General features: G+C 48.8%; 1 protein-coding gene and 1 long non-coding RNA gene across 2 annotated transcripts in view; both read right to left on the bottom strand.

Annotated features, from left to right (window-relative positions):
- LOC142931326 (uncharacterized) overlaps positions 1-23,076 on the bottom strand; it is a 57,140-nt gene extending 34,064 nt beyond the window's left edge. The window contains exons 1-4 of the mRNA XM_076075215.1: positions 23,059-23,076; positions 21,806-21,930; positions 4,124-4,366; positions 2,425-2,586 (exon numbers count right to left, since the gene is read on the bottom strand). Of these exons, the coding sequence (XP_075931330.1) occupies positions 2,425-2,556 (132 nt within the window). The 5' untranslated portion in view covers positions 2,557-2,586; positions 4,124-4,366; positions 21,806-21,930; positions 23,059-23,076. The remainder of the gene's footprint in view (positions 1-2,424; positions 2,587-4,123; positions 4,367-21,805; positions 21,931-23,058) is intronic.
- LOC142931328 (uncharacterized) lies at positions 5,950-16,448 on the bottom strand. The gene is made up of 3 exons (XR_012947328.1): positions 15,460-16,448; positions 7,092-7,163; positions 5,950-5,967 (listed from the first exon to the last, which is right to left on the bottom strand). It is a non-coding gene; the product is annotated as an uncharacterized LOC142931328 (long non-coding RNA).
- Positions 23,077-25,437: the final 2,361 nt, after the last annotated feature.

Genomic DNA, 25,437 nt, shown 5'->3' with positions numbered 1-25,437 from the left:
GGTAAAGTCACGTTGAAGGGAAACAATAAAATATATATAATAAAATTCTCACGACGTTTCGACTGCAACACAAACGGCAAGAAACATTTGAAAAAATGTTTTTTGCCGTTGGTTTTCACACCTGATGATGACTACTTGTGTTGCAGTCGAAACGTCGTGAGAATTTTATTGTTTATATATATTTTATTGTTATTGTTTCCCTTCAACGTGACTTTACCAAAAGAACCAAGAATATGAATTACTGCAGTCACGAAAGCTTTAAATAAAAATAAAGGTTTTGTTTTGGGTCGCGTAAATATCAATGCGTCGTGAAACCCGCACAAGTTGTGCATATTCCCAGTTGTTTTCTCCAGTCGTGCATCCTCCCTCACGCACTTAGCCAGCTCGTTGTAGGCAACTTTTATTTTACACTCGAATTAATCTGGAGCTGTGCCCTCTACCAGAAGAAACTCGACTCCCAGAGACCACTCTCGGTTGATGGTGGTGAAGAAGCCAAGGCTGTCGGTCCCTTACGTAATTAATACTGCAACAACAAGGAGACACGTGAGTTGGTTGTCATTGGTGGTTATTGGCAGTGGAAGGCCGCGTGTCTTGCTGCCTCAGAGAGGAGAGAAAGGCGCTGGAATGCGACGAGAAAAAAACTGCCCTGCAACTTCAAACTCGCAAACGATTGTCACCAGCGGCCATCTTACGTGAGGAAAGCGTCGCCCGTTGTTGTGAACGGGAAAGCCGGCGATGACGTCTTCAAAACGCCCCCCCCCCCTTCACCTCTCCCTCCCCCCACGCCGTGAGGGGACACAGGGATTGGCAAAAGCGAGAAACTTTTCCCTGTGTAAGATGGTCGACAGCAACGCGTACATCGCGGCAGCGCTCCCGACCCCCCCTACCGTCCCCCCACCCCCCACCGTTATCCTCCCCGCTACCGCTAGGGGCATGGCACGAAAAACCGCTTGAGTTAAAATAAATAAATAAGGCACACCTCGGTCTGTGACGTCACAGACCCCATTTTTGGGGGGGGGGGGGGGTCAGCTGACGTGCCCGGCCGGTGTCGGATTCTAACCGCATCACATCCGGCGATGACGTCACATTCGTCACAGGATAAATACACGTGAGAGGGCGATGGTGCTGCATCCACAGATGCTGCATGAGGAGAGCCGGCTCGTAGAGAAGGAGAATCAACGGCTGTGTCACGAGAATGAGAAGCTGATTCGTGCCGCAGCCGTCAACGTCAGCACCTCCACCAATGTCACGGACACTCCCAACGCCGCGAACGCCAACACCAACAACGCCATCACCACGATGCCAACACCGCCGCCACTAATGCCATTGCCAAGACGAATAAACTTTCATTTTTATGGCTCAGAAACCTCTTTCATTCAACTCTTTCATTTTAAAAGTTAAAAAGCCCGAATTAAAACATCACACACAAAGGCAAAAGACAAAGAACCCCCGCATAGCCTTCACAGACTGTTTGGACAAGGGCTGTTAGCAAGAACGTAAAACCTACACGACCGCTCCTCACACAAAGACAAAGATCCCCCGTTTCGCCTTAACAGACTGTAGGGGCAAGTGCTGTTAGCGAGCACCTATGAAGGCCGAAATGGTACACGAGTGGGTGGGTGGCCAGCACCACGCCCGACTGCCTTTGTCTCCCCAGTGGCGATGTTTACACCGCACCAGGTACTCATTTGAGGCTGAGTCGACCTAGGGGAGGCCCGGGACCGGTTCAGATAATCGTCACTGGTGTTGGCCGTGAGAGGGAATCGAACCCGGGTCGCCAGGTTCATAGCGCAGCGCGCTAACCGCTACACTATTGCTCCCCACACATGGACACACACATGGACACACACACACACACAAGTGGCTGACTTACTAATGGGTTCTGTTCCTGAACAGCCTTTATAAGTCGAATGGTTCGTAAGTCAAGACGCGATAATTAAGTGTATTTAAATGCACATACCTGTAAGTGTTATAAAATGTGTTATGGTTAAACAAAAAAGGGAAGCATTGTTAGGCATAAAAATAACAATAATTGTACATTTGCCTGTAACACTGTAAAAAATATACTGTATGGGGAATACAACTCAAAATAAAGTTTCGTTAAAATAAATGAATCCGATTTGTTTTCGTTACCTTGAGTCTAGTCACGTGGTAACACTGTGGTGGTATTGTGAGTAATGTATCACGTGGTAACACTGTGGGGGTATTGTGAGTAATGTATCACGTGGTAACACTGAGAGCCGCTTTAGGGGGTATTTGGCCTACTCTTTCACACGCTTTCCCCCACGATGTGCGACCTGCCGATCGATTAACCGCTCTAGTCGGCATGTAACAATCGCTTTTAATTCCTCGCCTAACAACACTCGCTCATTCGTATGACACACACGGCAACGCTCAAGTGTCCCAGCAGGCGAATGTGCTCACGTAAGGTGGAAAGCCAGGGAAGGGGGGAGGATGGGACAAGGGTGGCGACGGGTAGGCCCACGGTGGGACGCTCTGCTTCTGCTTGTGACCCTTCTTCCATGCTCCGTGCCCACCCTTGGGTCTGCCTGGCATCTCGTAGTCGTCGGCGGAGGGGGCACTCTCCTGCGGCGTCGGCACACACACGGGAACGCACATCGGAGAGACGCTTTCACGCGATTCTGCATTCCTTAAATGACTACGGCTTGACCTCGTATAACGGACCATGCTCATAACGACAGCCCGTTTATTACGAGCATAGCTGCAGTGGCGTTAATTCTCGTGTCGATTCGCATACTTCCACACAGCGTCCGGGTTACCTTAGCCACCCTACATATATAACGATCGTGCTCGCTGCCAAGCATCCAATCATTGATGGGTTTTTCTTTTGTATTCTATGAATAATGTACACATGTACCTGCCTGTATGTCATGTTTTAATTTAGCATTTGTTTAGGATGCCTGTTCAAATAAACCATTACAAATACACAGCGACACATTGACGCTGTCACGTGTTTCCTCAAGGTCCAGTTTAAGTTTTCATTCCAGGTTCGCTAGTGGTTCGTTCTAAAGAGGTAATATCTGTATTTACATAACATTACATATGGGCCTTGAAACTACGCACTGCATTGTTGGCACAGCATGTACTTCCACAATGACAGAGATCCCCCGCATAGCCTTTAACAGACTGTTGGGGCAAATGCTGTTTGAGAGCATCTATTAATGCCGGCACGGCACGCGATGGAGATGGTTGGCCAGCACAATGCTTGGCTGCCCTTGTTTCCTCAAATGTGGATATTTACACACAGCACCAGGTGACTATTTAAGGCTGAGGCAACCTACGGGAGGCACAGCAAAAGATTAAATATTAGCCACTGTCATTGGTCGAACTCAAGTCGCCGGGTTCGGGGCGTAGTGCACTCAACCGCACCACCACTGTACTTCCATTGGCACACATAAAAGACGGAAGATCTTCTAGAATTCTAAATAATGTGGCAGACGAGTTTTTCATCTGACTTAAAAATCGATCAAAATTGCCTTCAAGAAACGGGTTTTCTTCATGTTTTTACTTATCTTCAAATGCAACGCATTTGGTTCAACGACGCTCCACAGCTTTAATTCCCCACGCAGAAAAAAATCTTCGTCTTGCCAATCAACCTACTCGTATTGTTACGCTGCAACAGAAGGGCACCTCCTCACCTCCACCCTCGGTAACATGGCCGAATAAAACATCGGGCTGGGTCCACGTCCTGGCGAGAGCCACGTAGCTGCCAACGTTTAGGGGTTAGGCTGCTTTTCTTCACAAATGTATCAAAAGCTTCCTTTCCACCACAATGAAAGAATTATGCCATAATTTACAGCCCTTCATGAAACCCTCTTGACAGATGAAGGTCTCACCATGCCGTATTGGGTCATGGGGGGGGAGTTGTTTGACCATACATCGCCATTTTGGTTTGTGCAAGATGGTCAATGTGGTCCCAGGACTGGTTTTGAAAAGTTACAAGTTTAAGCCTTGGGGGAGGGGGGGGGGGGTCGGGTTTTTGCACCACTGGCTCACAGCAAATGAACATTTGCCCCATTGCATGTTTTGAGCAGGAAAGGCAGCTCAACTCTCAACGAATCCATTCATCCGAATCCATCACAGCCCCGCCGCCCCGACTCACCTTGCCGGCCCGGGACGCTGAGTCGGCGTCACAGCTCGCGGCCGCGTCGCTCTCTCCGCCGGCGCCGGCGGCAGACTCCGCCGCTGGCGGCAGAAGATCGGCGAGCTTCAGCTCATCCTCGTTGCCGTGGCCCGTGAAGACCACGACGCACGTGCCGGCGCTGGCGTCCACCGACTTGATCGTGGCGTCGTAGACCACGCCGTCCTCGGACCAAGCAGCCTGGCACAGGTCGCCCGGCCTCCACTGGCACGCGAGAGGTTGGCACAGAGATGGGCAACGATTGACCCCGTCTAGCCGACGCGTGCCACTGGAGCAAGCGCTGTTGGCACACCTACGGAGGACGGCATGGCGCAACAAGGCGGCGATGCGGCCAGCACCACGCCTGGCTGCCTCGAGTCTCCACAAAGTAAACTGCTGTAGTCTGCGCTCCACCAACGGAAGAAAAGTAAAACTGCATTAACTCTCTCCTGAAGAGCTCCCGTGGCTGGAAGACCTCGACATCGGCATTTAGCTGAGGAAAATTGCCATCCGCAGGACTGTGTATGCTTACGTACAATTTGTGTTCCTTGTTCTCAGTGTTGTCGCAGCGGGGAACACACAAAGGGACCGTTTGGCTAACCATCAAACTTTTGGCTCGATTTTTCACTGTGCACTTTCAGATTCGCTTCTGCAGCCATCTAGAACGCTCTTCCTTTCCGATATTAAGAAGCCACTGGAGCTATGCACTTTTACATCTAGACTGAAAACTAATTTCTTTAGAACTGCTTTTTGTCTTCAGTTTCTTGTACTTCCCCTGCACCTCTGACTAGCGCGTTTGGCTATGTACGGTGCGAAACGTCGTGAGAATTTTAGTGTTTTATTTGTATTATTTTCTTATTTCCCCTCTACGTGACTTTACCGAAAGAACCAAGAATATTGTGCGAAAGTAATTCAACATACATACATGAGAATCTTTATTTAGACTGGAGGAATTCGATGAGCTATGAAGCTCATTTTCACAGATGGTCCAGAATGGGGAGCTCAGCAAAGTACAACAGCAAACAATACAAATGAAATGATAGGAGTGAAAAATAAAGAAAATGGTTAGCAAGTCACTAAATATAAACAAAGAAATGTATTAATTACGGGAGTCCGATTTATCAAGCTTGGGCAAGGCAGCAAAAAACAACAAAACAGTCCCAGGCCACACCGAGATAACACCACACGGTAGCAGTCTCTCAATAAAATGGCACATTAACACTGAGCTCGCATCTGGCTACAACTCCAAATGGCTCACACGGTGGAGCCTAAACAGACTGAGAGTGGATTTCGGCAGAAGCAACTCTCTCACGAAATCATGGGGGGTTTCTACGCAAAAGAAGAATTTGATTATGATATGGCTTTCCCCTTTCTGGCAATAAAACTGAAAGGGGAAAACCCTATTATCATAATTTAATACTGGCAAAGGAGGTTTCATGAAATTATTTGCTTGTCAGGATAAGCAAACCTCATGGACCTTCTCCCTGAGATTTCCCTGCAGCACTACAATGCCAAACACCAGCAGCGGTGGCCTGTGAAGAATATTGGTGAAAGACCAATATAGGTTGGACAGCAGACACGACAAAGCGGACAACTATTAACATCACGCAGGTAATGGTCAAAGTTATAAATCACATTTGCAAATAAACGTGACAGCCACATCCAGAGCACCAGTAATCTTCTGCTTCAGGATATTTACCTTGTCGGAGGGCGACACGCTGCTCCTCTTGTGCCGTCTTCCGTGTCTTCGCCCGCTTGTTCACGGACTTTGTCTCCCCGTAGGTCTTGGGGCTCTCGCAAGTGGCGGTGCCATTTTTGAGCGCTGTCTGAAAGAACACGGGCGGTTAGTTGAGGTTGGTTGGGTTTCGTGTGGCCACGGCCATATACACTGACGTAGTCACGGGCCGTAGGTAACCCACCCCTGCTCTAAGACGTGTAGGACCGGGTGTCTCGATCTGCTTCTGTACATACACGTACTACTTTGGAACGGCTCGTAGAGTGTTGCCAACTCAGCAATTTTGTTGCTCGATTTAGAGGCATTTTTGGGGGTTTACCAAGCGACCAAATTTGAGTGACTTTCTGGGATAATTTTGAGGATTTAGAAACAATTCCCGCTGCGTATGAATGTACGCCATTACATGACATTTAAAATGGCTCATCGACTCAAAAAAGTGCGCTCTTAGAAATCCTACGTCACTTTGCTATGGCACAATGTCGAGTGCCATTTATTATAACTAGTCTAGGCATAATGCAGCCTTATTGAGTTAGCAACAATGCTGTCAAACCACTGTGTGCCCATTTTCCCCATTCATATTTGTAGCCGACATGTTTCCAACCTGCACACGCATCACTGTGCACGTTCTCCGCCGCCTGGTGAGGAAGTTCGTTTAGACAAAAACAGTCAAATCAACTTGAGCAAGGCGCTTACCATCGAATGATAACACAGTACTCGAAGATGTACGCATGTTGAATTTCTTTCGCATCGTACGTAGCCAATCATGCTAATCGGAGGTGTGGGGGAAGGAGAACAAAAATGTAGCCGTGAAGAAATTAGTTTTGTAACCACTGGTGGTGCACGTGACACATGAAGTGTGTTATATTGTCGGGCTTTCCTGGGTATCCCTTGCAACAGGTGTGTTGTGTCTCAAGGTGTAAATATAACCATGTACACGCACACAGAGATACGAAGTGCACAAGTACACACAGACAAGCGATACAAAGACCCCCCCCCCGTATAGCCTTAACAGACTGTTGGGGCAAGTGCTGTTAGCAAGCACCTATAAAGGCCGGAAGAGCACACGAGGGGGTGGGTGGTCAGCACCACGCCCGGCCGCCTTTGTCTCCCCAGTGGCGATGTTTACACACCACGCCTGGTCCTCATTTGTGGCTGAGTCGACCTAGGGGAGGCCCAGGACCGGTTGAGCTCGCAGCCAGAGTCTGAGACACTCACCTTGAAGCACGTGACGGCTTTGTCATACGCCTTGATGAGCGCTGTGTCGTCCCAAATGTCAGAATCGTCACTCTACACAGGGCACACAACCACCACCACCATCACCACCACGACCCTTTTGAGTCGACATCGACCGCACGTGGCACGCTCAGCACGTGCTACGCTCAACACGCGGCACGTGCCACGCTCAGCACGCGGCACACTCAGCACGTGCCACACGCTCAGCACGTGCCACACGCTCAGCACGCGGCACACGCTCAGCACGCGGCACACGCCGCACGTGGCACGCTCAGCACGCGGCACGCTCAGCACGCGGCGAGACCCACGGCGTTCCCCGACACCCGGAGCGCTGTGCGAGAGAAGTGACGTCCGTCCACTGCAGTACCAGGGCGCGGCGCATTGCGGCGCTTGTTTTGACCATACTTCACCACGCTGGTACCAGAGCGGGTCTGTGAATGCGGACGAGTGAAGGCTCGAGTTCCGTACAGTGCTGACACACACGCAATTTGCAGGTTAATTGAATGCAAGTACACCGTCGAAACTGATAGCAAGAAGAAATTATATACCGAGCCAGTGGTAGAAATTCCTCATTTCGAGGGCGGCGAGCGGCGACTCGCATATGACCACCGCTGTTGATTCGCCACAAAGTAGTGCACTGTTGACTTCATTCACACCGCACTGTAGTGTCACTGTACAATGCACGTGAGCCCAACCGTGCACGCGCAGACAGCGCTGTACACGCGTACCGTGCGAACATAACGTAAACAACATAACGTCAATAACACAACAACATAACGTCAGCAACATAACGTCAATAACACAACATAACGTCAATAACATAACGTCAATAACATAACGTCAACAACATAACGTCAAATTTCGATTTAAAGCTTTCGTGACTGCAAGGATTCATCTTCTTTGGTTCTTTCGGTAAAGTCACATAGAATGAGAATAATATAATAAATTGATAAAATAAAATAACACAATAATATTCTCACGACGTTTCGGCCACAACACAAGCGGCCTTCATCAGGTGAAGGGACGAGACTGTCTGGTAGGACAGCGCTGGAGTGAAAAAGGCACGCTCAGATCACGACCTTTAAGCTGTCAGAAGAAACAAAGCGCCTTGACAAAGGAATTAGCATATAATTGAGCATTGAAATGGCCGAGTGATTAGCTTGTGACTGGTCACAGAAATGGCTATGTTAAAGTTAAAGCATACACATCTGCAGAGGCACCCCTTGACAAAGGAATTAGCATAGAATTTAGCATTGAAATAGCTAAGTTAAAGCATACACATCCGCAGAGGCACCCCTTAACAAAGGAATTAGCATAGAATTTAGCATTGAAATAGCTGAGCGATTAGCTTGTAACTGGTCACAGAAATAGCTATGTTAAAGTCAGAGCATACACATTCACCGAGGCACCTAGTATAAATCAAACAGGAGAATTTTGCATTGGAATAACTAGGCAAATTTAGCATTGAAATAACTGAGTGATTAGCTAGTGACTGGTCACAGAAATGGCTATGTTGAAGTCAAGGCCTACACATCTGAGCTATTCACAGTAACTGGGTATACAATACAATGTATAATGAATACTATATAGTGAACCGATAAAAACTAAAATATAAATTACCTTAATGTTATCAATAAACTCTTTATTCTCCAATCAGCTAAGCTACCAACAATAAGTCGTTATATTCTCACAATGCTATATGGCGAAAAAATGGGTGGATTCTTACCCTCAACTTTAGCAACACGGATAGCTACGGGCCCCGTTCAGACGGACGAGTTCATCCAAGGTCGGAACAGAGGAGGGGGAAAGAGACAGCTGCGAGGCGCTATTATACTCCATGTTGTAAACCATACCATTAACCGTGGTGTGAGAGGTATTAAGAGTCAATGCTGGCGAAAGAGCTGCGGTCTGAAGGTCATCGTAAAATACAATTAATTAAGAACGGAAATGGTTTAAAACATCTTTCCAATGGTTACTAAGCCAGAATCCATCTTCTCGGTTGAAATTGTCTCTGTGCTTGTATATGTGAATGGCCTCATGAACGAATCTCTCATGGTAGCCGGTTGGTTTGCAAAGAACCTCCGTCTTGGAGAAGTCAATGTCATGTGAGCCCACTGAATTATAACAGTGATCTGCCACGGCAGAGGAGTTCGTCCTACCGTGTTTCAAGTCTGCTTTATGTTCACGGATGCGGTCCGAGATGTCGTTTGGTTTCTCCAATGTAGCTACTACCACAGAGGCACTTTAGTTTGTAAACGCCCGGGTACTGTATGTCTGGAACAGCATCTTTTACAGATGGAACTAGATCATGGATTTTATGTATTGTGTTGAATCGGACCTGGATCTTGTGTTTATTCAGGATTTTGGAGATTTTTTTAGTGACCCCTGCAATGTAGGGTAAGGTGATGGTTTTGAGTGGCTCCACAAGAGAATCCTTGCAGTCACGAAAGCTTTAAATCGAAATTTAACCGCCTCTACGGGGAGGGATTTCACACATCCTTAAGATCATTCAACAGACTCCGGGATAAGAAGGATCAACTAATCGAGTCTCTCACCTTTCTGAAGAGATGCAGCGACTCTAAGGTAATACCAACCGCATTTACACTAACCTCTGCTGTTGCAACTTCTCTCAACGCAAAACGAATTCTAGCTACAACTAGCTTCGCTCTTATCTCGGAAAAAATCAGACTTACACGCACCGAACTCGATCAGTTATACAAGACACTCTACAAATCACACTTAACATTGACAGCAACAATGTCTACATCGGATTGGGAACATGTAGACAATATGACTACCTCTTCAGCTGCCACTATGTCGACCAAATGTAGGGACAATTTGATTTCCAAATTCAATCACCTCTCCTGCAAAAAATTGGACCCACACACCGAAAAGATAGACGTCAACAAAGTCGTAATTAATCGCAGTAACAGATCCATTTCTGATGGTCTGAAATCCGTTTTAGCTAAAGGTCTAAACTTTGCTGTCACACCGAGACACTTACCGGTTAATTATATCATTGCCCATGTCGACGTTGCACTCAAGGGCTTGAGTCCCATCGCTGCAGACGTAGCAAGATCTGAAATCGCTGTACCCCTCAAAAACGCTAAGTTGCCACCCAGCAACATCAGCAAAGACGAACGTTTTGAATTATCTCAATTAAAAAAGAGGGATGATATTGTCGTCCTCTCAGCCGACAAGGGCAATGCCACTGTCATCATGGACAAAACAGAATATAACAACAAAATTCAAGAACTACTCAACCATGGCAGCTATACAAAAATAAAAAGAGATCCCACCAACAGCCTGGTAACCAAAACGAACAAAATCATCTCTGATTCAACAGCATTAATTGATGAGACCAAACAGTTCTCGTTGAAACCCTCTGCTGCCAGACCACCAAGATTATATGGCCTTCCAAAGATACACAAAGAAGATACACCCCTTCGTCCCATCGTCTCTACTATCAACTCCCCCACCTATAAACTTGCACGTTTTCTTGCTGATATACTGCGACCTTTCACTGGAAAAACCACCTCTGCGGTACTAAATTCTACTCACCTGGTATCGACAATCAAAGGCATTTCCCTGTCCCTAGACGACCTGCTTGTCAGTTTTGATGTGGTGTCCTTGTTCACCAAAGTCCCGGTACCTGACACCATCGCTATAATTGAAGACCTGGTTCATCAAGGACTGCACACTGATGTACCCCCCCTGGTGAGACATTGCTTAACCAACACATACTTCACCTGGAATGGAACTTTCTACAAACAAACTGAGGGCACCCCAATGGGCTCCCCCTTATCTCCGGTTGTAGCCAACGTATTCATGGAAAAATTTGAAACTGACGCCATCCAGACTGCCACTCTACGTCCGACCTTATGGAAGAGGTACGTGGATGACACCTTTGTCATCTGGCCACATGGCCAGCCTGCTCTAGACCAATTCCGCGACCACATCAATTCCATACACCCAGCCATCAGATTTACCATGGAGGTCGAAAAAGATGGCAAACTACCCTTTTTGGATTTCTTAATTAAAAGGAGACATGATGGTTCAATGAGCCACTCTGTCTACAGGAAAGCCACCCATACAGATGCTTACTTGAAACCGGATTCCCACCACCATCCATCCCAGAAGAACTCCCTCATCAAGACTCTATACCATAGAGTCCAATGCATTTCCGACCAGGAACACATTACCAGTGAACTCAAGCACGTACACCAGGCTCTCAGGGCTAATGGTTACTCCGACTACACGATCCGCAAAGCCATCACTCCAATCATGAAGGATTCTCTTGTGGAGCCACTCAAAACCATCACCTTATCCTACATTGCAGGGGTCACTAAAAAGATCTCCAAAATCCTGAATAAACACAAGATCCAGGTCCGATTCTACACAATACATAAAATCCATGATCTAGTTCCATCTGTAAAAGATGCTGTTCCAGACATACAGTTACCCGGGCGTTTACAAACTAAAGTGCCTCTGTGGTAGTAGCTACATTGGAGAAACCAAACGACATATCTCGGACCGCATCCGTGGACATAAAGCAGACTTGAAACACGGTAGGACGAACTCCTCTGCCGTGGTAGATCACTGTTATAATTCAGTGGGCTCACATGACATTGACTTCTCCAAGACGGAGGTTCTTTGCAAACCAACCGGCTACCATGAGAGATTCGTTCATGAGGCCATTCACATATACAAGCACAGAGACAATTTCAACCGAGAAGATGGATTCTGGCCTAGTAACCATTGGAAAGATGTTTTAAACCATTTCCGTTCTTAATTAATTGTATTTTACGATGACCTTCAGACCGCAGCTCTTTCGCCAGCATTGACTCTTAATACCTCTCACACCACGGTTAATGGTATGGTTTACAAAATGGAGTATAATAGCGCCTCGCAGCTGTCTCTTTCCCCCTCCTCTGTTCCGACCTTGGATGAACTCGTCCGTCTGAACGGGGCCCGTAGCTATCCGTGTTGCTAAAGTTGAGGGCAAGAATCCACCCATTTTTTCGCCATATAGCATTGTGATATATAACGACTTATTGTTGGTACCTTAGCTGATTGGAGAATATAGAGTTTATTGATAACATTAAGGTAATTTAAACTTTAGTTTTTATCGTTTCACTATATAGTATTCATTATACATTGCATACCCAGTTACTGTGAATAGCTCAGATGTGTAGGCCTTGACTTCAACATAGCCATTTCTGTGACCAGTCACTAGCTAATCACTCAGTTATTTCAATGCTTAATTCGCCTAGTTATTTCAATGCTAAATTCTCCTGTTTGATTTATACTAGGTGCCTCGGTGAATGTGTATGCTCTGACTTTAACATAGCTATTTCTGTGACCAGTTACAAGCTAATCACTCAGCTATTTCAATGCTAAATTCTATGCTAATTCCTTTGTCAAGGGGTGCCTCTGCGGATGTGTATGCTTTAACTTAGCTATTTCAATGCTAAATTCTATGCTAATTCCTTTGTCAAGGGGTGCCTCTGCGGATGTGTATGCTTTAACTTTAACATAGCCATTTCTGTGACCAGTCACAAGCTAATCACTCGGCCATTTCAATGCTAAATTCTATGCTAATTCCTTTGTCAAGGCGCTTTGTTTCTTCTGACACAGCTTAAAGGTCGTGATCTGAGCGTGCCTTTTTTCACTCCAGCGCTGTCCTACCAGTCTCGTCCCTTCACCTGATGAAACGTCGTGAGAATATTGTGTTATTTTATTTTATCAATTTATTATTTTATTCTCATTCTACGTGACTTTACCGAAAGAACCAAAGAAGAACATAACGTCAATAACACAACAACATAACGTCAATAACATAACGTCAACAACATAACGTCAATAGCATAACGTCAATAACACAACAACATAACGTCAATAACACAACACAACGTCAATAGCATAACGTCAACAACATAACGTCAATAACATAACGTCAATAACACAACAACATAACGTCAATAACATAACGTCAACAACATAACGTCAATAACATAACGTCAATAACGTGTTCATTCTGCTTCGCGGTGCACAGCATACAGAAGAAGTGCATCCGACAGCCACGACTCTACTGACGCTACCCATTACTCTCACCAACCCGCACTGAGCAGGCGAGGTGAAGTATGGTCAAGTTAATAAACCCCACGGGGTGTGCAGAGGCCCTCGTCCAGCAGTGGAAACGTGGAGCACAAAGAGGAAGGGGTATGGGAGAGGAGGAGGAGCGGGCGCGACTTGTCCATCACCTGCCCCTTCTGGTAGACGACGTCTCCCCGCGACACGGCCATGGACGATGGCGCGAGCGACCGAGCGAGCCCGCAAAGAGGCCCCCCAGGAGCTTTGAAACCTCGCAGGAGAAGCGCGCGACTGAAGGTGGTGGTTGTTGTTGTTGGCGGTGGTGGTGAAGCCAAGCCGGCCGGTTCCCTTACGTAACGAACACAGCAGCAGCAAGGAGACACGCTGCTTTAGCTGGGTGTTGTTTATCGGAGCTTATCGAAGGCCGCCTCTCTCGCTGCCTCCGAGTGAAGGGAGCGCGCGCCCCATGTGCGCCCTGAACACCGCCACCGCAAACCTGCGACTCGCCGCCGGCGGCCATCTTACGCAAGGGAAGCGTCGCCCGCCGCTGTGAATGGCAAAGCCGGCGATGGGCGTCATCAACACGTCACCACTTCACCTCCCCACTCCCCACCCCCACGAAGAAACGGGACACGGGGATTGGGCCAAAGCGGGAAACTCTTCCCTGTGTAAGATGGCCGACAGGAACGCGTACACCGCGGCAGCGCTACGGACCACGCCCCCTCCTCCCCCCCCCGCCATTATCCTCCCCGCTACCGCTATAGGCGCTGCGTGAGACGCCGCGTGATAAAAATGTTTCATAATTAATTAGGGCGCAACCTCGGTCTGTGACGTAACAAACATAATTGTTGGGGGTGGTGTCAGCTGACGTCACTGGCAGGTATCGAATTTCTTAGCGTCACATCCTGCGCGTCACATCCGGCGATGACGTCGCAATCGTCACAGGCTAAATACACGTGACGCTCGCACGTGACGCTCACAACTCCAACTGGCTCCTCGCTGGCAACACGCGTGGTCAAGATGGTGCTGCTGTATGGGGTCAAGGCGTTTGTCATGTTGACCTTGATTCACATTACCGGATTGGTTGGTTATAAAGGAGACAGTGCCAACTACCCGACCCCGACTCCATTGGTCACAAAGCCCAACATAGACCCCTTGCCATGCGTTGTGTCACAGCAGCTCATGGCCGTTGCGATAGTGATGATGGCTGTGATCGAGATATTCCTGTGGCGACGTTGGAGCTGTAACCTATCCAACACCGAGCGTTACAGCGCCATGCTGTGCGAGGAAAACATGAAGCTGTGTCAAAGAAGAAGCACGGTGGAAGACGACAACGCATTCCTCAGGTTCAGGGAGGCGGAGACGCGTAAAGACAATGAGGCGTTGCGTCTAGAGATACTGCTTCGGGAGAACGCAATGGTGCTGAATCCACAGATGCTGCGTGAAAAGAACTGGCTCGTAAAGAAGGAGAATCAACAGCTGCGTCACGAGAACGAGAAGCTGATTCGTGCCGCAGCCGCCCACGCCGCCACGGCCAACGTCACCGCCAATGCCGCGGACGCTCCCACCGCCGCGAACGCCGACGACGCCACCACCGCCGCTATCACGACTAACGAGGAGACCTCCTTTGCTGCCACGGCCAACACCACATCGTCCACCAATGCCTCAGACGCTCCCACCGCCTCGAACGCCGACGCTGATGACGCTACCGCCTCCATCGCCGCCACTAACACCCCCACCGCCAACGTCACCAACAAGACCAAGAAGCTGAAATTTCGATGTCTCAGAAACTTCTTTCGTAAACGCTTCAATTTGACACGTTTAAGAGCCCGAATAAAAACATCACCCACATAGAGGCAAAAGACAAAGGACCCCCGTATAGCCTTAACAGACTGTTTGGATAATGGCTGTTAGCAAGGACGTATGACGTACACGACCACTCCTCACACACACATGGACGCACACACATGGACGCACACACACGCACGTGCCTGACTTACTAATGGGTTCTGTTCCTGATGACCCTTCGTAAGCCGCATGGTTTGTCAGTCGGGAAGCAATAATGTACTGTATTTAAATGCACATATCCGTCGGTGTCATAAAATGTGTTATGGTTAAACAAAAAAAGGGAAGCACTGTTAAGCTTATAAATAATAATTATTGTATATTTGCATGTAACACTCTAAAAAATGTACTGTATGGTAAATACAACTTAAAATAAAGTAACATAAAAAGAAATTCGTTTTGTTTTCGTTACCTTGAGTCCTGATGCTGGCTTGGTTGTGTAGGAGAAATTAATTGTTAATTAAAATAATTTTGATTTAAAGCTTTGGTGACTGCAGTAATTCATATTCTTAGCTCTTTCGGTAAAGTCACGTTGAAGGGAAACAATAAAATATATGTAAAATAAAATTCTCACGACGTTTCGACTGCAACACAAACGGCAAGAAACATTTGAAAAAATGTTTTTTGCCGTTGGTTTTCACACCTGATGACTACTTGTGTTGCAGTCGAAACGTCGTGAGAATTTTATTGTTTTATATATATTTTATTGTTTCCCTTCAACGTGACTTTACCAAAAGAACCAAGAATATGAATCACTGCAGTCACGAAAGCTTTAAATAAAAATAAAGGTTTTGTTTTGGGTCGCGTAAATATCAATGCGTCGTGAAACCCGCACAAGTTATGCATATTCCCAGTTGTTTTCTCCAGTCCGTGCACCCTCCCTCACGCACTTAGCCAGCTCGTTGTAGGCAACTTTTATTTTACACTCGAACTAATCTGGAGCTGTGCCCTCTACCAGAAGAAACTCGACTCCCAGAGACCACTCTCGGTTGATGGTGGTGAAGAAGCCAAGGCTGTCGGTCCCTTACGTAATTAATACTGCAACAACAAGGAGACACGTGAGGTGGTTGTCATTGGTGGTTATTGGCAGTGGAAGGCCGCGTGTCTTGCTGCCTCAGAGAGAAGAGAAAGGCGCTGGAATGCGACGAGAAAAAAACTTCCCTGCAACTTCAAACTCGCAAACGATTGTCACCAGCGGCCATCTTACGTGAGGGAAGCGTCGCCCGTTGTTGTGACCGGGAAAGCCGGTGATGACGTCATCAACACGCCCCCCCCTTCACCTCTCCGTCCCCCCCACGCCGTGAGGGGACACAGGGATTGGCAAAAGCGAGAAACTTTTCCCTGTGTAAGATGGCCGACAGCAACGCGTACACCGCGGCAGCGCTCCCGACCCCCCTACCGTCCCCACACCCCCCACCGTTATCCTCCCCGCTAGGGGCGCTGCACGAAAAACCGCGCGAGCTAAAATAAATAAATAAGGCGCACCTCGGTCTGTGACATCACAGACCCCATGTTTTTGGGGGGTTGGGGGGGTCAGCTGACGTGCCCGGCCGGTGTCGGATTCTAACCGCGTCACATCCGGCGATGACGTCACATTCGTCACAGGATAAATACACGTGACGCTCACATGCGATGCTCACCCTCGAACTTGGCTTCTGTGGCAAGATGTTGCTCCTGCATGGAGTCAAGGTGTTCGTCATATTGACCTTGATTCACATTACCGGATTGGTCGATTATAAAGGAGACAGTGCCAACTACCCGACCCCGACTCCATTGTGCACAAAGCCCTACATAGACCCGCTGCCATGCGTTGTGTCACGGCTGATGGGCATTGCGATAGTGATGATGGCTGTGATCCAGATATTCCTGTGGCGTCGTTGGAGCTGTAACCTATCCGACGCCGAGCGTTACAGCGCCATGCTGTGCGAGGACAACGTGAAGCTGCGTCAAAGAACAAGCACGGTGGAAGACGACAACGCCACCCTGAGGGTGAGGGAGGCGGCGACGCGTAAGGACAATGAGGCGTTGCGTCGAGAGATGCTGCTTCAGGAGAGGGCGATGGTGCTGCATCCACAGATGCTGGATGAGGAGAGCCGGCTCGTAGAGAAGGAGAATCAACGGCTGCGTCACGAGAACGAGAAGCTGATTTGTGCCGCAGCCGTCAACGTCAGCACCTCCACCAATGTCACGGACACTCCCAACGCCGCGAACGCCAACACCAACAACGCCATCACCATGACGCCAACACCGCCGCCACTAATGCCATTGCCAAGACGAATAAACTTTCATTTTTATGGCTCAGAAACCTCTTTCATTCAACTATTTCATTTTAAAAGTTAAAAAGCCCAAATTAAAACATCACAAAGGCAAAAGACAAAGAACCCCCGCATAGCCTTCACAGACTGTTTGGACAAGGGCTGTTAGCAAGGACGTATAACCTACACGACCGCACCTCACACAAAGACAAAGATCCCCCATTTTGCCTAAACAGACTGTAGGGGCAGGTGCTGTTAGTGAGCACCTATGAAGGCCGAAATGGTACACGAGTGGGTGGGTGGCCAGCACCACGCCCGACTGCCTTTGTCTCCCCAGTGGTGATGTTTACACCGCACCAGGTACTCATTTGAGGCTGAGTCGACCTAGGGGAGGCCCGGGACCGGTTCAGATAATCGTCACTGTTGGCCGTGAGCGGGAATTGAACCCGGGTCGCCAGGTTCATAGCGCAGCGCGCTAACAGCTACACTACCGCTCACACACACATGGACACACACATGGACACACACACACGCAAGTGCCTGACTTACTAATGGGTTCTGTTCCTGAAGACCCTTCATAAGTCGAATGGTTCGTAAGTCGGGACGCGATAATTTACTGTATTTAAATGCACATACCTGTAAGTGTTATAAAATGTGTTATGGTTAAACAAAAAAGGGAAGCATTGTTTGGCAGAAAAATAACAATAATTGTACATTTGCCTGTAACACTGTAAAAAATATACTGTATGGGGAATACAACTCAAAATAAAGTTACGTGAAAATAAATTAATCCGATTTGTTTTCGTTACCTTGAGTCTAGTCACGTGGTAACACTGTGGTGGTATTGTGAGTAATGTATCACGTGGTAACACTGTGGGGGTATTGTGAGTAATGTATCACGTGGTAACACTGAGAGCTGCTTTAGGGGGTATTTGGCCTACTCTTTCACACGCTTTCCCCCACGATGTGCGACCTGCCGATCGATTAACCGCTCTAGTCGGCATGTAACAATCGCTTTTAATTCCTCGCCTAACAACACTCGCTCATTCGTATGACACACACGGCAACGCTCAAGTGTCCCAGCAGGCGAATGTGCTCACGTAAGGTGGAAAGCCAGGGAAGGGGGGAGGATGGGACAAGGGTGGCGACGGGTAGGCCCACGGTGGGACGCTCTGCTTCTGCTTGTGACCCTTCTTCCGTGCTCCGTGCCCACCCTTGGGTCTGCCTGGCATCTCGTAGTCGTCGGCGGAGGGGGCACTCTCCTGCGGCGTCGGCGCACACACGGGAACGCACATCGGAGAGAAGTTTTCGCGCGATTCTGCATTCCTTAAATGACTACGGCTTAACCTCGTATAACGGACCATGCTCATGACGACAGCCCGTTTATTACGAGCATAGCTGCAGTGGCGTTAATTCTCATGTCGATTCGCATACTTCCACACAGCGTCCGGGTTACCTTAGCCACCCTACATATATAACGATCGTGCTCGCTGCCAAACATCCAATCATTGATGGGTTTTTCTTTTGTATTCTATGAATAATGTACACATGTACCTGCCTGTGTGTCATGTTTTAATTCAGCATTTGTTTAGGATGCCTGTTCAAATAAACCATTAGATATACACAGCGACACATTGACGCTGTCACGTGTTTCCTCAAGGTCCAGTTTAAGTTTTTCATTCCAGGTTCGCTAGTGGTTCGTTCTAAAGAGGAAATATCTGTATTTACATAACATTACATATGGGCCTTGAAACGACGCACTGCATTGTTGGCACAGCATGTACTTCCACAATGACAGAGATCCCCCGCATAGCCTTTAACAGACTGTTGGGGCAAATGCTGTTTGAGAGCATCTATTAATGCCGGCACGGCACGCGATGGAGATGGTTGGCCAGCACAATGCTTGGCTGCCCTTGTTTCCTCAAATGTGGATATTTACACACAGCACCAGGTGACTATTTAAGGCTGAGACAACCTAGGGGAGGCACAGGAAAAGATTAGATATGAGCCACTGTTATTGGTCGAACTCAAGTCGCCGGGTTCGGGGCATAGTGCACTCAACCACACCACCACTGTGCTTCCATTGGCACACGTAAAAGACAAAGATCTTCTTGAATTCTAAACCATGTGGCAGACGAGTCTGAAATCTGACTTAAAAATCGATCGAAATAGCCTTCATGAAACGGGTTTTCTTTACGTTTTTACTTCTCTTCAAATGCAATGCATTTGGTTCAACGCCGTTCCACAGCTTTAATTCCCCACGCAGAAAAAAATCTTCGTCTTGCCGATCAACCTACTCGTATTGTTACGCTGCAACAGAAGGGCACCTCCTCACCTCCACCCTCGGTAACACGGCTGAAAAAAACATCGGGCTGGGTCCACGTCCTGGCGAGAGCCACGTAGCTGCCAACGTTTAGGGGTTAGGCTGCTTTTCTTCACAAATGTATCAAAAACTTTCTTTCCACCACAATGAATGATTTATGCTATAATTTACAGCACTTCATGAAACCCTCTTGAAAGATGAAGGTCTCACCATGCCGTATTGGGTCATGGAGGGGGGGAGTTGTTTGACCATACATCGCCATTTTGGTTTGTGCAAGATGGTCAATGTGGTCCCAGGACTGGTCTTGAAAAGTTACAAGTTTAAGCCTTGGGGAGGGGGGGGTCGGGTTTTTGCACCACTGGCTCAGAGTAAATGAACATTTGCCCCATTGCATGTTTTGAGCAGGAAAGGCAGCTCAACTCTCAACGAATCGATTAATCCGAATCCATCACAGCCCCGCCGCCCCGGCTCACCTTGCCGGCCCGGGACGCCGCGTCGGCGTCGCAGCTCGCGGCCGCGTCGCTCTCCCCGCCGGCGCGGGCGGCAGACTCCGCCGCTGGCGGCAGAAGATCGGCGAGCTTCAGCTCATCCTCGTTGCCGTAGCCCGTGAAGACCATGACGCACGTGCCGGCGCTGGCGTCCACCGACTTGATCGTGGCGTCGTAGACCACGCCGTCCTCGGACCAGGCAGCCTGGCACAGGTCGCCCGGCCTCCAATGGCACGCGAGAGGTTGGCACAGAGACGGGCAACGATTCACCCCGTCTAGCCGACGCGTGCCACTGGAGCAAGCGCTGTTGGCACACCTACGAAGGACGGCATGGCGCAAGAAGGCGGCAATGCGGCCAGCACCACGCCTGGCTGCCTCGAGTCTCCACAAAGTAAACCGCTGTAGTCTGCGCTCCACCAACGGAAGAAAAGCAAAACTACATTAACTCTCTCCTGAAGAGCTCCCGTGGCTGGAAGACCTCGACATTGGCATTTAGCTGAGGAAAATTGCCATCCGCAGGACTGTGTATGCTTACGTACGATTTGTGTTCCTTGTTCTCAGTGCCGTCGCAGCGGGGAACACACAAAGGGACCGTTTGGCTAACCATCAAACTTTTGGCTCGCACTTTCAGATGCGCTTCTGCGGCCATCTGGAACGCTCTTCCTTTCCGATATTAGGAAGCCACTGGAGCTACGCACTTTTACATCTAGACTGAAAACTAATTTCTTTAGAAGTGCTTTTTGTGTTCAGATTCTTGTACTTCCCCCGCACCTCTGACTAGCGCGGTTGGCTATGTACGGTGCGAAACGTCGTGAGAATTTTAGTGTTTTATTTTTATTATTTTATTATTTCCCTTCTACGTGACTTTACCGAAAGAACCAAGAATATGGTGCGAAAGTAGTTCAACATACATACATGAGAATCTTTATTTAGACTGGAAGAATTCGATGAGCTATGAAGCTCATTTTCACAGATGGTCCAGAATGGGGAGGTCAGAAAGGTACAACAGCAAACAATACAAATGAAATGATAGGAGTGAAAAATAAAGAAAATGGTTAGCAAGTCACTAAATATAAACAAAGGAATTTATTAATTACAGGAATCCGATTTATCAAGCTTGGGCAAGGCAGCAAAAAACAACAAAACAGTCCCAGGCCACACCGAGATAACACCACACAGTAGTAGTATCTCAATAAAATGGCACATTAACACTGAGCTCGCATCTGGCTACAGCTCCAAATGGCTCACACGGTGGAGCCTAAACAGACTGAGAGTGGATTTCGACAGAAGCAACTCTCTCACGAAATCATGGGGGGTTTCTACGCAAAAGAAGAATTTGCTTATGATAATATGGCTTTCCCCTTTCTGGCAATAAAATAGAAAGGGGAAAACCCTATTATCATAATTTAATACTGGCAAAGGAGGTCTCATGAAATAATTTGCTTGTCGGGAGAAGCAAACCTCATGGACCTTCTCCCTGAGATTTCCCTGCAGCACAACAATGCCAAACACCAGAAGCGGTGGCCTGTGAAGAATATTGGAGAAAGGCCAATATAGGTTGGACAGCAGACACGACAATGCGGACAACTATTAACATCACGCAGGTAATGGTCAAAGTTATAAATTACATTTGCAAATAAACGTGACAGCCACATCCAGAGCACCAGTAATCTTCTGCTTCAGGATATTTACCTTGTCGGAGGGCGACACGCTGCTCCTCTTGTGCCGTCTCCGTGTCTTCGCCCGCTTGTTCACGGACTTTGTCTCCCCGTAGGTCTTGGGGCTCTCGCAAGTGCGGTGCCATTTTTGAGCGCTGTCTGAAAGAACACGGTCGGTTAGTTGAGGTTGGTTGGGTTTCGTGTGGCCACGGCCATATAAACTGACGAAGTCACGGGCCGTAGGTAACCCACCCCTGCTCTAAGACGTGTAGGACCGGGTGTCTAGACCTGCTTCTGTACATACACGTACTACTTTGGAACGGCTCGTAGAGTGTTGCCAACTCAGCAATTTTGTTGCTCGATTTAGAGGCATTTTTGGGGGTTTACCAAGCGACCAAATTTGAGTGACTTTCTGGGATAATTTTGAGGATTTAGAAGCAATTCCCGCTGCGTATGAATGTACGCCATTACATGACATTTAAAATGGCTCATCGACTCAAAAAAGCGCGCTCTTAGAAATCCTATGTCACTTTGCTATGGCACAGTGTCGAGTGCCATTTATTATAACTAGTCTAGGCATAATGCAGCCTTATTGAGTTAGCAACAATGCTGTCAAACCACTGTGTGCCCATTTTCCCCATTCATATTTGTGGCTGACATGTTTCCAACCTGCGCACGTATCACTGTGCACGTTCTCCGCCGCCTGGTGAGGAAGTTCGTTTAGACAAAAACAGTCAAATCAACTTGAGCAAGGCGCTTACCATCGAATGATAACACAGTACTCGAAGGTGTGCGCATGTTGAATTTATTTCGCATCGTACGTAGCCAATCATGCTAATCGGAGGTGTGGGGGAAGGAGAACAAAAATGTAGCCGTAAAGAAATTAGTTTTGTAACCACTGGTGGTGCACGTGACACACGAAGTGTGTTATATTGTCGGGCTTTCCCGGGTATCCCTTGCAACAGGTGTGTTGTGTCTCAAGGTGTAAATATAACCATGTACACGCACACAGAGATACGAAGTGCACAAGTACACACAGACAAGCGATACAAAGACAAAGACCCCCCCCTTATAGCCTTAACAGACTGTTGGGGCAAGTGCTGTTAGCGAGCACCTATGAAGGCCGGCATAGCACACGAGGGGGTGGGTGGCCAGCACCACGCCCGGCCGCCTTTATCTCCACAGTGGCGATGTTTACACACCGCGCCTGGTCCTCATTTGTGGCTGAGTCAACCTAGGGGAGGCCCAGGACCGGTTGAGCTCACATCCAAAGTCGGAGACACTCACCTTGAAGGACGTGACGGCTTTGTCATACGCCTTGATGAGTGCTGCGTTGTGCCAAATGTCAGAATCGTCACTCTACACAGGACACACAACCACCACCACCATCACCACCACGACCCTTTTGAGTCTACATCGACCGCACGCGGCACGCTCAGCACGTGCTACGCTCAACACGCGGCACGTGCGACGCTCAGCACGCGGCACGCTCAGCACGCGGCACGCTCAGCACGTGCCACACGCTCAGCACGTGCCACACGCTCAGCACGTGCCACGCTCAGCACGCGGCACGTGCTGAGCGTGCCACGTGCGGCGTGCGGCGCGCGCCACGCTCAGCACGCGCCACGCTCAGCACGCGGCACGCTCAGCACGCGGCACGCTCAGCACGCGGCACGCTCAGCACGCGGCGAGACCCACGGCGTTCCCCGACACCCGGAGCGCTGTGCGAGAGAAGTGACGTCCGTCCACTGCAGTACCAGGGCGCGGCGCAGTGCGGCGCTTGTTTTGACCATACTTCACCACGCTGGTACCAGAGCGGGTCTGTGAATGCGGGCGAGTGAAGGCTCGAGTTCCGTACAGTGCTGACACACACGCAATTTGCAGGTTAATTGAATGCAAGTACACCGTCGAAACTGATAGCAAGAGGAAATTATATACCGAGCCAGTGGTAGAAATTCTTCATTTCGAGGGCGGCGAGCGGTGACTCGCATATGACCACCGCTGTTGATTCGCCACAAAGTAGTGCACTGTTGACTTCATTCACACCGCACTGTAGTGTCACTGTACAATGCACGTAAGCCCAACCGTGCACGCGCAGACAGCGTGTACACGCGTACCGTGCGAACATATCGTCAACAACATAACGTCAATAACACAACAACATAACGTCAATAACACAACAACATAACGTCAATAACACAACAACACAACGTCAATAACATAACGTCAATCACATAACGTCAATAACACAACATAACGTCAATAACATAACGTCAACAACATAACGTCAATAGCATAACGTCAACAACATAACGTCAATAACATAACGTCAACAACATAACGTCAATAGCATAACGTCAATAACACAACAACATAACGTCAACAACATAACGTCAATAACATAACGTCAACATAACGTCAATAGCATAACGTCAATAACACAACATAACGTCAATAACATAACGTCAACAACATAACGTCAATAACATAACGTCAACAACATAACGTCAATAACATAACGTCAACAACATAACGTCAATAACGTCTTCATTCTGCTTCGCGGTTCACAGCATACAGAAGAAGTGCATCCGACAGCCACGACTCTACTGACGCCACCCACTCTCACCACTCTCACCAACCCGCACTGAGCACGCGAGGTGAAGTATGGTCAAGTTAATAAACCCCACGGGGTGTGCAGAGGCCCTCGTCCAGCAGTGGACGCGTGGAGCACAAAGAGGAGGGGGTATGGGAGAGGAGGAGGAGCGGGCGCGACTTGTCCATCACCTGCCCCTTCTGGTAGACGACGTCTCCCCGCGACACGGCCATGGACGATGGCGCGAGCGAGCGAGCGAGCCCGCAAAGAGGCCCCCCAGGAGCTTTGAAACCTCGCAAGAGAAGCGCGCGACTGAAGGTGGTGGTGGTTGTTGTTGGCGGCGGTGGTGGTGGTGAAGCCAAGCCGGCCGGTTCCCTTACGTAACGAACACAGCAGCAGCAGCAAGGAGACACGCTGCTTTAGCTGGGTGTTGTTTATCGGAGCTTATCGAAGGCCGCCTCTCTCGCTGCCTCCGAGTGAAGGGAGCGCGCGCCCCATGTGCGCCCTGAACGCCGCCACCGCAAACCTGCGACTCGCCGCCGGCGGCCATCTTACGCAAGGGAAGCGTCGCCCGCCGCTGTGAATGGGAAAGCCGGCGATGGGCGTCATCAACACGTCACCACTTCACCTCCCCACTCCCCACCCCCACGAAGAAACGGGACACGGGGATTGGGCCAAAGCGGGAAACTCTTCCCTGTGTAAGATGGCCGACAGGAACGCGTACACCGCGGCAGCGCTACGGACCCCGCCCCCTCCTCCCCGTCTCCCACTCCCCCGCCATTATCCTCCACGCTACCGCTATAGGCGCTGCGCGAGACGCCGCGTGATAAAAATGTTTTATTATTAATCAGGGCGCAACCTCTGTCTGTGACGTAACAAACATAATTGTTGGGGGCGGTGTCAGCTGACGTCACTGGCAGGTATCGAATTTCTAACCGCGTCACATCCGCGCGTCACATCCGCGCGTCACATCCGGCGATGACGTTGCAATCATCACAGGCTAAATACACGTGACGCTCGCACGTGACGCTCACACTCCAACTGGCTCCTCGCTGGCAACACGCGTGGTCAAG

The sequence above is a fragment of the Petromyzon marinus genome, chromosome 52, assembly GCF_048934315.1.
Source record: "Petromyzon marinus isolate PM22_M1 ecotype Great Lakes invasive population chromosome 52, UKy_Petmar_22M1.pri1.0, whole genome shotgun sequence".
NCBI classification, from domain to species: domain Eukaryota; kingdom Metazoa; phylum Chordata; class Hyperoartia; order Petromyzontiformes; family Petromyzontidae; genus Petromyzon; species Petromyzon marinus.
Note: the sequence above shows the minus strand (reverse complement) of the source record. Positions and strands in the feature narration are given on the sequence as shown.